Here is a 13,080-nt window from a genome sequence, read left to right as displayed (position 1 = left end):
GGGGACAATTCATGCTTGCTACTGCAAGACCAGCTCTCCACCCCTGCAAGCAGAGATCAAAACTGACCTTCCTTTCCCCAGATAACTAATTGGGTCTCACAGATCAGTCCAGCTCCTTGGGAGCTAAAAACAACAGACGCCATCACCACCACCAGGAACCCCCAATTATTTGAGATGCTGAAAGACCAGGACAGGCTGACAGCTTTGCAAAACAGGTCATTAGGACAGCTTCCCTCGATTTCCACAGCCACGCAAATGACCATTACCTGCCTGGGACTTGCCGTAAACATTTCAGCTGGGCAACTAATGAGATACGAGGAACACACTGTCCTTTCCCGTTGGTTGAAACTGCTCTTCTGTTTGTGTGTGCAAACTTAGGATTCTTTTTTCTGGCCTAGAGCTTAGCAAAGCACAATGACCCATATTATTTATCTATCTGTAAAGGCATCTTTGGATAGGAACATAGGAAGTTGCCTTTTACTGAGTCAGACCACTGGTCCATCTAGCTAACTATTGTCTACACTGGCTGGCAGCAGCCCTGCAAGGTTTCAGGCAGGAGTCTTGCCCAGCCTTACCTGGAGATGCCGGGGATTGAACCTGGGACCTTCTGTATGCAAAGCTGATGCTCTACCATTGAGCTATGGCCCATTCCCTAAGGGGAATATTTACATTGCTCACATGTAGTATCCCTTTCAAATACAAACCAAGGTGGATCCTGCTTAGCAAATGGGACAGTTCATGCTCACTGCCACAAGACCAACTCTCCTCCCATTTATGAATGCAAGGTGTTCATTGCGCTTTTCAACAGGCGTTCCGAAAGTGGGTTACATCCTCAATAAATCAATTCATATATTGCAACTTTCTAAACAGAGAAGTCTTGTGTTTAGTGGGGGAGCCTGCTTAGTAAAGGGGGCAATTCATGCTCGCTACCACAAGACCAGGAGGCGAGTCTCACGATCAGTGAGACTCGCTGGGTAGAGGTTTGCGGGAAGAGCGGGCTTAGCCCACTGTCCCCACAGATGAGCAGGCAGGAAGCCCTGGGCTGCCAGACTGGCCACCCGGCAGTGGATGGTGTTGGACGGACGGCTCTGTTATGGAGCCGGAGGGTGCTGTGTGGATCGGGGGCCACATGTCCCCTGGAAGTTCCAGGATGCTCTGTGTGAGCATGCGGGGCATCCTGGAGAGACCCCTGAGCCCAGGAGGCTGCTTGCACACAACCAAAAAATCCGGGTTATCGGCGCACTCGCTCCGCTAACCTGGGCTAAGGGGAGGGGGAATTAGCGGGGTTTGCGGCTGGGAGCCATGAGGCTTCCATTGGAGCACACGGCCTCCAAAAAGCTGACTAGGCTCCCTTAGCCCACTTTTTGGCGGTCGTGAGAATCGCCTCCAGCTCTCATTTTCTTGCTGGTGTCTTCCTCGTTTGTTTTAGATTATGAGCCCCTTTGGCGACCGGGGGCCATTTTCTCATTCCTTTTGCTGTGCAAGCCATGTTGGGAGCCGCTATGTCAAAAAGCGATATATAAACATTCGGAATATTTGTATTGCTTGCTTTTTGAAGCGGAACACTTTTTTCGCCCACTCTTTCCCCAACCTATGTGGCTGATGCCAGAGAGAATGTCCAGGCAATGGGGGCTGAGCAACGATTGCCGAAGGGTGTGGGATGTTGGGAGGAAGGTGAGGAAGAGAAGAGCAAGGAGCGATTGCGGGGAGGAGGGAAGGACTGTCATCTTGGGAAACCATCAGAAGACCAGCATGGGACAGAACGGCTGTGAGGAGCAGGCAGGAGCAGTAGGCCTGCCACACAAGTGCTTTAATTGATTCTGGTGCTGGAAACCTCAAACCTTGTACCAACTGGGACATACTGAGGTCATTCAGATGACCAAACTCCCTGGTGACTAGGGAGGGCTGGACAAAAGGCAGTATACCTGCCTTCCCCAACATGACTAGGCAATTCTCCGTGCTCCACATGAACAGCACACCAGAGCTTACTTCATTGGGGATCTCTAGGAGGAAGTATCCCACAATGCATTGTGCCGGCAGCAGAGAGGCAGCCCACAACAAGACTGCAGCTCCCATCTTCGTGGTGACAAAACTGAGATTGCTCTTTCTGTAAAGCTACAATTCAAAGCCCTACCTTAATCACATCTTCATCAGAGGACCGGCACTCCACAGATTCTAGAAGGTCAGTGATGGTTCCATCATCTTCCACTGAGATGACCTTAATAGGAACGGCTACAGTCTTCCCAGTGAGGATGGCGGTATTCAGGATCTCGGCTTCCTACAAGACAAGGCATAGTTCTCAGTGGCCATGGCTACCCAAAGGCTTGTAACATGTCCATATTAGATACATGGGCTCAGTTCAGACATTTACACCACGGTTTGTGATAACCACAGATTACAACCCTAAATATGGTCTCAACTGCCAAACATACAGCAAAACCATGGTTAGAAATGCTTCTCTTGGTGAACCATTTTGAACCCAACAGAACCACTGCTTAAAGAAACAAATTTATCTATTGTTAATTTATCATCAAATCTTTATATCGCCTTTCATTAAGAAAAATCTCAAAGTGGTTTACAAAACATTTAAAACAATAGAAGACTATAAAACAGCTACACAATAAAAATATTAAAATGGAATATAAAAATACAACTCTAATTAAAAGTTTAAAGAAACACACAAAATACAGAGCAGCAATGGACTGGGCCTTCTGAACAGTACTAGAAGCAGATCTGAATACCTGCTGACTCTTGGTTATATTTCCAAAGGGAAACTAGGAACCACCCAGGAGTAGTCCTTCCATGAAGCGAGGTGAGTGGGTCATCTCAGGCAACAGATTTTGATGCCCTTCTGCCCCCACTTTAAGAAAGGGAAAGAGGAGGATGTGTACACTAAGGTGGTAGCATTAAACTCCCCGTCTCAGGCTCACACAGGTCTTAGAAGTCATTGCTACTTTGTCCAAGATGGCCTCCAGTGCAACTGACCCACAATCTTTTTTGCTTCAAGCACAACCTAACCTAATCAAAGTCTGCAGTCACAGGAAGCTGCCATATACTGAGTCAGACCATTGGTCCATCTAGCTCTGTATTGTCTACACTGACCACCAGCAGCTCTCCACGGTTTCAGGCAGGAGTCTTTCCCAGCCTGACTTGAAGATGCTTGAAGATCCCAGCCCAACTTGAGACCTTCTGCATTCAGAGCAGGGTTAGCGTTAGGGTCAATACAGCTGAGCAACAATACACTCAGTCATAGCCTCCTTGCCAATATTTTATCAACCCTACCTGGAAATGCCAGGGATTGAACCTGGGACCTTCTGCATCCAAAGCAAATGCCCTACCTCTGAGCTTCAGCCCCATCTCCCAACTGCACTTAGTATGGAGTCAAGTTCATTGAACTTATTTCAAAGAAAACATGCATAGAACTGGAGGAAGTTGGCGTCCCATCCCCTACTCCTTGGACATTTTAATGGGACCTAAATTAATTACCCTTTTGTTACTTTTTGATACCCCCCAAGTGGACCCATGTAGCTACCTAGATTTTTCAGTCATTCATAACTCGGGTCAAATTACGCTTCTCCATTCAGCACATTTTAGTTCATGAGTGCTCTTCGAAGCGCACAATTAGGGCTGATTTTCCCTCTCTAGTGCACCCTACTATAAATCAAAAGAAGTTCCATTGTCTCCTGTGAAGTTACTGTTGATTTGCACCCTGGGTACAGAAACTCCTGGCTTCCTGAATTTTTTACTTATTCAGAATTCCAAGGCATTTTAAAAATAAAAACTGAGGCACAGAGGTAGAACAAGCGATTCTTGATTTCTACTGGTTCCCATGAATAAAAAGCATCCAACCGCCAACTCCAAATCCCCCCGAGTGATAATTTCTCATCTAAATAGTTCACACTGTGAGGTTTTGAAGTTTGACCTGATTTTACTGTGGAAAGGAATGTCAGCAAGGGATTGAAAAGGAAATAAATCAGAAGCCGGCTTTTCCAACTGTCTCTTGGACGGGGTACGTGAGCACTACTCTCTCTAATTTAATATGATATGGATCAGAAAGAGCTTTCTGGGCATCTTAAGGGAATGGAGACACTTTATTCTAGTAAAAAAAAGAATAAAAGATCCACTGCTTTTTCCAAAATATGTAATGCTAGATATAGAGCCCTTTCTCATGATCAGTGAGAAGGGCTTGTGGGCACCAGGGAGGAAGGCTGCTAAAACATACCTCGGCTGCAGATGATTGTTGGGTCTGTGTTGGACTGGAGGGTTGAAATCCGATAATGCAGTGTGTGAGTGTGAGTACTTAGTGCATTGGGGGGATCTTCTTAGCACTGGCTGGGAGTGTTGGCGCCATGCGTGGGGTGTGGTGCCAACACATGATCATTTAACTTGGGTTAAGGGTGCGCTTGGGTCTCTTTGGCGGGTTTGTGGCCAGCGGTTCTCCTGCACAGCTAAGCCCAGTCTTGGCTGCCTTCACCCAGTCTGCACGTGAGAACAGCCTCATTGTCTCCAACCCCAAGATGTCAAATCCAAGAAGTGGTTATATGGATCCTTGACCTTTTGGATGCAATTAATGCCTCCAGAAAGCCCACAAGCAAGGTCTGAAAACCCTCCCCTGAAGTCCCCACCCCCAACAACTGATAATCAGTAGTATTGTCTCTGAACTTGGATGTTCCATTTAGCTATCATAGAACATAAGAATATCCCTGCTGGATCAGGCACAAGGCCCATCTAGTCCAGTATCCTGCTTCACACAGTGGCCCACCAGATGCCTCTGAGAAGCCCACAGGCAAGAGGTGAGGCATGCCCTCTCTCCTGCTGCTGTTCCCCTGCAACTGGTATTGAGAGGCATCATGCCTCTGAGGCTGGAGATGGCCCACAGCCATCAGACTAGTAGCCATTGAATCTAAGCCCCTTTTAAAGTCATCCAAACTGGTGGCCATCACCACATCCCATGGCAAGGAATTCCATAGATTAATTATGTGCTGTGTGAAAAAGTACTTCTGCTTGTCTTATTATCTTCTGCTTGTCTTATTATCTTATTATTATTGTTATTCTGCTTGTCTTATTCTCTTCTGGTAATAAGCATGAATGGTCCCCTTTGCTAAGCAGGGTCTGCCTTGGTTAGCATTTGAATGAGAGACCACATGAGAGCACCATAGGATATTCCCCTTAGGGGATGGGGCTGCTTTGGGAAGAGCATCTGAGACCCCAAGTTCCCTCCCTGGCATCTCCAAGTAGAGTAACTTGTAACCTTGGGGAAACAACTGCCAGTACCAGACAGTACTGAGCTAGATGGGCCAATGGTCTGATTCGATGTAAGGCAGCTTCCTATGTCCCTGTCATTATAAATAAATGTCAATAGAACCGTTCCCCTTAAATGTGCCTATTTCCCATTTAAAGCTGCCCAAGGCCATAATCAGAGCCAATTCCCAACACAATGTTGCCAAGAAAGCTCATAATTATCAAGCCGAGCTGAGCTCTGGTCAAGAAAGCTCATAATTGTCAAGTCAATCCTGAGCTGAGCTCTGGTCAAGAAAGCACACAATTGTTAAGCCAATTCTGAGCTGAGCTCTTGCTAAGAAAGCACGTAATTATCAAGTCAATTTTGAGCTGAGCTGGGGGGAGTTTGCCCATCACTCTCACCAAAGGAACACACAGGCATTCTATGCACAAATGAACTTGAATGCTTTTATAAAGCACAAATCCCGTTTCCATGATTGTACATGCATGGACATGGAGCACTCCTTCCTCCCACACCAGCCTTACATTTCTCATTCAACTGAAGAACAAAAACAAGCATTTTGACCAGATTAAACAGCAGGTGGAATCTCTGGAAACTGTTTGTCTATCATTCTTGTAATGGCAGGAGAGACTTAAGGATCTCCTGGGGAAAATACCTTAAGAAAGTATTTCATTCTGAAGAAATGAACATGATACTTATTTAGCCTAGGCGAGATTTACAGGTCATTTCCCAGAATGTTAAAGAATGTGAAATCTAAACAGTCACTAATTCATCAATAAGGGAAACCACACAGAGAATATGTTTAAACACTATAGAACTCCTTTGAATAAATATTACATTCCTCATCCATAACTAAGAGAGGATTATGAGAGAGTATGCTATAGCTAGGAGGAGAAATGCTGTTTGTGAGACTATCTAGCAAAAGTGGATCTCCAAAGCAAATATTTTTGTGCAAAAACACACACACCCAATTACTGATGATTTTCATAGTGAATGCAAGGAGATCATTTGTAGCACTCTGAATTTATAACGTTGGTGCCAGTTGATGTCAGGTAGCAAAATGACCAGCAGGGTCACATGTTCCATTCTGAATATTCATTCAATTCTGAATATTCATTCAATTCTGAATATTCGTTCAGAATATTCATTATTCTGAATATTCATCATTATAATGCTTTCCTTCTGAATATTCATTCCAGTACAAACCAGGGTAGACCATGCTTAGCAAAGGGGACAATTCATGTTTGTTACCACAAGACAAGATCTCCTCCTGGAAGATACCATGGATTCATTAATTGCTTATTCAGAATGGGATGGAGGCACATCTCAGTGGTAAAGCATCTGCTTTGCATATTAATAATTAATAATAATTCATATTATTAATATTAATATAATAATCCAATTTCTATACTGCCCTTCCAAAAATGGCTCAGGGTGGTTTACACAGGGAAATAATATATAAATAAGATGGATCCCTGTCCCCAAAGGGCTCACAATCTAAAAAGAAACATATGATAGACACCAGCAACAGTCACTGAAGGCATGCTGTTCTGGGGGTGGATAGGGCCAGTTACTCTCCCCCTCCTAAATAAAGAGAATCAACACATTAAAAGGTGCCTCTTTGCCAAGTTAGCAGGGGTGCATATACAGTGCACCCCTGTATATACAGTGCATATACAGTGTTCCATGTCCAAATCTTGGCATCTCCAAGTAGGCCTGGGAAAGACTCCTGTATTGGAGAGGGGGCTATATGTCAGCAGTAGAGCTTCTGCTTTGCAAGCAAAAGGTTCCAGATTCAATCCCTGGTAGCATCTCCAGGTAAGGCTGAGAGGGACTCCGGATCAAAACCTTGGAGAGTCGCTGCCAATTAGTGCGGACAATACTGAGCTGGCTAGAACTTGGATATAAGGCAGCTCCCTATGTTCCTAGAACCTGAAGGAGGAGGAATTTGACGTGGGAGAGCAATAATGGATAATCTGTAGCCCCCTGTCCCTCCAACGCCTTCAGTGCATTTCTGTCTCTCCTTTCAGAGTCGATTTTGCTTCTGAATAATCTGCATCTGCTCCCTGAAAGAAACTCCTACCTGGAATTCTGGAGAACTGCCATTAAGAGTAGACAATACCGAGCTAGATGGACTAATGGTCTGACTCAGTAGACAGCAGTTTCTTACGTTGCTTGAATCCTTTATTTCTCTCTCTTTGATTGCCTCCTCATCTGTGTCAGTTTCAGCTGCTGCTGGAGGTGAGGGTCACGCAGCAATGAAAAATGCGGTTATCAGAGAGATCTATTATATTATTTCCTACAATAGTAAAATGTTTTTAGATCAATCTGCAAAATTCTTAGAAGAATGTTCCCCCTGTGAACATGGATATTCAGGAAGTAGGGAGGTGCTTGATCTCGAGCCAGTTCAACATTGATCTCGACTGGCTTGATCTCGAGCCAGTTCACCATTGAGCCTGCTCAATTCAGCTCGAGGTTGATGATCCGTGGCCGGGTTTTTTGTTTTTTTTAAAAATTGCAGACTTACCAAGACCTTGGGGGGTGCTGCTATAGCTTGAGGGGGGGGGGTCTCTAGCAGTTCCCTCTTCCCTGCTGGCCTCCCCCTGGTCTCCCATTTTGGTCCTCGCTGAGCTCGCGGTGACCATTTTGAAGGTTACTGTGCATGTGCATGGGTCAATTGCATGGCTGGGTCAACTCGGCCATATATACGTCCCGTGTGCATGCATGGCACCCTCAAATGGCCACCAGAGAGGGCCGAAATGGCCCCCAAATGGGCCAAAATGGCCCATGGGAGACCGGGAGGGAGGCCAGCGTGGGGAAGGTGAACTACCATAGACCCCCCCACCCCCGCTGGCTGCAGCAGTGTCACCCAAGGGAGAAAAAGTCCCTGGCATCCCCGAACCAGCCCTGAACTGGCTCGAATTTGAGCTGAGCTGGGCCCCTCGTTTGGGGTGACCAAACCAACCATGCCTGGTTTGGTTCAAGTCCGGTTCAGATGCGAACCGAACCAGCAAATCATTTTTGTGCACTTCCCTATCAGGAAGCCTGTAGACCCATGCCGGGTTCCAAACTGCTTATGTATATTTTAAGTGATTTTTTTAAATATTTGTTATCCCATCAATTAATACATGGGGAGCCTGTGGATAAACACATTAGCATTAACTATAATCAGCTGTGGATTTTTTCTTAATACAACACAGAATTAAAGAGTCATTAAAGTATCATCAAAATGTTCCAACACATTAGCAAGATTCCAGATTGCAAAGCACAATACAGATGTATTTGTTTAAGTTCCAGGGACAGGCTCAGCAATTGAATTCCATCAGCTACCACAGAAATCTTGAGCTGAGCATCTAAGAAACAGCGTACATTGGAGGAAGAAAGAAGGGTTGGGATGCACAACCTTTGGGGAGGAGACCTGGTCTTGTGGTAGGAAGCATTAATTGCTGCCTTTGCTATGCAGGATCCACCCTGGTTTGCATTTGGATGGGTGAGCATTTTCTGCTGTAAGATATTAGGCAATGGTGCCACAGCTCAGTGGCAGGGTATTTGCTTGCATGCAGAAGGTCACAGGTTCAGTCACTGGCCGCATCTTCCGGTAGGGCTGGGAAAGACTCCTGTCTGAAATCCTGGAGAGCTGCTGCCAGTCAGTGTAGACAAAACTAAGCTAGATGGTCTGACTCAGTATAAGGCAGCTTCCTGTAGTGATGGGGCTGCAGCTCAGTGGTAGAGCATCTATTTTGTATGCAGAAAGCCTTAAATCCCTGGCAACATCTCCTAGTAGAGCTGGGAACTACTCCTGCCTGAAACCTTGGAGAGTTACTACCAGGCAGTGTAGACTGTACTGAGCCAGAAGGACTGATTTTCTGACTGAGAGGAGATCTGGTCTGGTGGTAGCAAGCATGACTTGTCCCCTTAGCTAAGCAGGGCCCGCCCTGGTTGCATATGAATGGGAGACTAGAAGTGTGAACACTGTAAGATATTCCCCTCAGGATGGAGCCACTCTGGGAAAAGTGTCTAGGTTCCAAGTTCCCTCCCTGGCATCTCTAAGATAGGGCTGGGAGAGATTCCTGCCTGCGACCTTGGAGAAGCCGCTGCCAGTCTGTGTTGACAATCTGGAGCTAGATGGACCAAAAGGTCTGACTTGGTATATGGCAGCTTCCTATGTTCCTAGGACTTGGTATAAGGCAGCTTCCTACATTGCTATCCCAAAATTGGGCTAGATGTCTAGTTGATGGCCTTTGGAATGAGCACTTTCTATACTCCAGCCTTATGAGATGAGCTCAGTCATAGAGCTCATGCTGAGAACTTCAGGCCAAGGCATTCTGCAACAGAGCAAAGATCTGTTTAAGTCTAGCATGCTGTTTTCCACAGTAACCAATCAGATGCCTCCAAGAAGCCCAGAAAGCAGGGCATCCCTCCCCTTGTATTTGCTCCTCAGCAACTCGCATTCAGAAGCAAGCTGCCTCTGCACACAACAATTCAAATCTTATCACAGTAAATAGGAACCGAAGAAGAGCCCTGCTGGGCCAATGGTCCAGATACTCCAGCATCCTGCTTTCCACAGTGTTATAATGACTCTGGATCTAGGACACCACCAACTGGAGGATGAGCCAGACGATTCTGGATGTGATACAGGGTGGGAAGAATCTGGGGCTCAGCTCTTAGAGGATGCCATGCCACTGGAACCCTCAAAACCAGGAGACCCAGAGGAACCCTAGCCAGCACTTTCACCATGACCTGAGGACACAGCCCTGTCTTTGTTGTCCAACTCAAGGACGCCTTTGAAGAGCCATCAGTTTCAATAGAATCCCCACTGCCCTTGTCACCAGAGCCAATGCTTTAAAAATCAAGCAAGATCCCTTTAAGATACAGAGGCTTTCTTAGGAAAGGGGTGGAACCAATTCTTCTGCGTGGGCAGCAGCCAATAAAAACCAACAGTCTGATATAAAAAGCTGCTGGAGCAACATTCCCTTAGGGTTGCATTACCCAGCTCCTGTGATCTACTGGAGCAACATTTCTTCAAGGTTGATTTCCCAATTCTTGCGATCTACTGGAGCAACATTCCCTTAGGGTTGCCTTATACAGCTCCTATGATCTGCTGGGGCAACATTCTCATAGGGTTGATTTCCCAGTTCCTGTGATCAGCTGGAGCTACATTCCCTTAAGGTTGCATTACCCAGCTCCTGTGATCAGCTGGAGCTACATTCCCTTAAGGCTGCGTTACCCAGCTCCTGTGATCTGCTGGAGCAACATTTCCTTAAGGTTGATTTCCCAGTTCCTGTGATCTACTGGAGCAACATTCCCTTAGGGTTGCCTTACCCAGCTCCTGTGATTTGCTAGAGCAACATTCACATAGGGTTGATTTCCAGGTTCCTGTGATCTGCTGGAGCAACATTCCCTTAAGGTTCCATCACGTAGCTCCTGTGATCTTGCTCGGCACTAGCCGTGGGGCTGTTGACTCTCTGCACTTGGAGTTGTCCAAGGTCTGTAGCACTCCTGGATCCTTCCAGGATAAGTGGCCAACCAGATGCCTGCAAGAAGCCCATTGCTCTATCTAGTCTACCATGGGCTAGACAGGACTACAGCATCTGGGGTGGGGGATGTATTTAGGGAGAATTCAAGAAGCATCAGCCCTGCAGTGTTGGTGGAAGTCCAGGCATGCTGTCTTCCAGCATCCCACATCTCTTGATTCCCACCCTCCTACACAGAGCCTTGTCTCCCTGCTCTTCAGCTGGGAGCCATCTCCAGCGCGTCAAGGATCACGCCTCAGCCATGCATAACTAATTTCAAATCTTATTTAGTATCAAGTCGTAGAATTAAGAAGCTAAGTGACAGCTGTTTAATTAACTCCTTAAGCTGATTAGACAGCATTACCGCAATCCCCCCAAGGAAGAGTTTATATCTGTCAAGAGAGCCTAAGGCCGTGTTAATGCTTCTGTTTAAATTTAGTAAGCTTCTAAACCAATATACTCTAAAATGTTTGACATCCCCGAGGAGGTGGCCAGATTCAGAAATCACCCCTCCTTTCCTTCTGACATCAACAGAAACTGTGCTGGAAATGGGAAAGGAACAGTTGTCGCTACCGTTCACATTTATTTATAACTAAATTCTCATGTTTGATGAGATTGGATTAACAGATCATCTTTGGATTAGAAAGGAGGGAACGCCTAGCATACAAAGGCATCTCCTAGATCCTCCATGGTTGAGGCAAACTTTTATTTTGCAGGGATTTCAAGACTCCAAACCAGCCTGAGCAGGAAGGCTCAGTTCATGCACAATATTTGGGGGGGTCCTGAGTTAAGATGCAATGAGTGAACCCTTTAAAGGACTGGAGATGCCAGGGAGGGAGCGTGGAACCTTCTTCATGCAAGCAGGCAGGTGCTCATCCCAGAGCGGCCCCATCCCTTAAGGGGAAGATCTTACAGTGCCTCCCATTCAAAAGCAAACCAGGGCAGACCCTGCTTAGCAAACAGGACTGTTCATACTTGCTACCAGCTCTCCTCTCCTCAGCCAAAGCTTCACACAGGCCCAATAAAAGACTAGTCAGGCAGTCGCACTTAGGGTGAATGGGAGCGGCTACTTGCACCCTCCCGGGGCCTTACAATGAAGGACACTGAGCTATTTCATGGGTTGTCAGCAAACAGGCCGTGACTCTAAAACAGGAAGATCTCCCCCGTGCACGGTGCCTGCTTATCAAAGTCAGACAACCGGCCACGTTCTGAAGCCGGCAGGTTGTTAGGCTCCAATTCTTTTGAGAAATTGCTATTTATTTTCCCCGGCATCAAGCTGTAATCCCACAAAGCCCCATATTATGCATAGGTAATTGCTGATCCCCCACCAAGTTCTTCAGCTGATCGCTCATTTGGTGGCTGTTTTTTTTTTTTTTTTTTGCAGGGGGAGCTTCTCTTCGGCTTTCCCCTGCCCCACTACAAATAAGCAGATCGTGAATTATTATTTTTTTGCATCGCTAAAAGGAGAAAACAACACAGACTGAATTTAAAACCAAACTCCCCACCACCACCACCACCCCATTCCAAGAAGCAAAGAACTAGAGCTGTGGTTGAAAGGTCCACACGTCTACAATTGCATCTGATATGGCTGAATTGCCGAGATGGCTACGGATATGTCACGGGAAATTAGCACACCCCAATCAGAATTTCACACACACACGGTCGGTACAGCGGCTCCTCGGAGTGACAGGCTGACATGCAGAAGCTTTTGATGTGCGGGCTCACGGTTAACCAAACTGAACACAGAAGCTCTTAAGGCCCTCAGGGCTGGTGGAGAGGACGCTGGGCGGGAGCGGGGGGGGGGAGATGTCAGGCCGTTTAAAGGGTTTCCAGCTACAAAACGGAACGCTTTCGGGGAGGACTTCAAAGGCAAGCTCCCCAAGCTTGCCCCGGTGGTGAAATCAAAGTGGAGGCTGCCTTCATCTGCATCCTGCGGCCCCAATGGGTTCGAATCCCGTCTCAACCCCATTTCTTTCGGCATACGCGGGTGCATCAACGAACCTGCTTTTGCTCGAATGAAATGCAATGTCTGGAAAAACCCTCCCCTGCTACTGGGGTTATCGCGCTGACCCCCAAAGGCATATAACAAACATTTACAGACTTCATTTGCGGTTTATATTTCTATCCCGTCGTTTTCCCAAGGAGCTCACAGGAACTTAGGAATGATAGTGAGTCAGAGCATTGGTCCATACAGCACAGTATCGTCTTACACGGTCTGGCAACGGCATTCCAGATTTCAGGAGTGTCTTTCACAGCCCTCTCTGGAGATGTTGGGGCTTGAGCCTTGGACCTTCTGCGTGCAAAACAGATGCTCTACCATTATGC

The 13,080-nt window shown here is 46.6% G+C and overlaps 1 protein-coding gene across 3 annotated transcripts in view; it reads right to left on the bottom strand.

The window, feature by feature from the left end:
• Positions 1-13,080, bottom strand: part of LOC128338087 (transmembrane protein 132D-like) — a 438,162-nt gene that overhangs the window by 43,477 nt on the left and 381,605 nt on the right. For all 3 annotated transcript variants that reach the window (XM_053280000.1, XM_053279999.1, XM_053280001.1), the window contains one exon: positions 2,135-2,278. In XM_053280000.1, coding sequence (XP_053135975.1) covers positions 2,135-2,278 — 144 coding nt within the window. The remainder of the gene's footprint in view (positions 1-2,134; positions 2,279-13,080) is intronic.

Source organism: Hemicordylus capensis, chromosome 15, assembly GCF_027244095.1.
Source record: "Hemicordylus capensis ecotype Gifberg chromosome 15, rHemCap1.1.pri, whole genome shotgun sequence".
Classification (NCBI taxonomy): Eukaryota; Metazoa; Chordata; class Lepidosauria; order Squamata; family Cordylidae; genus Hemicordylus; species Hemicordylus capensis.
This window is presented reverse-complemented; position numbering and strand designations above follow the sequence as displayed.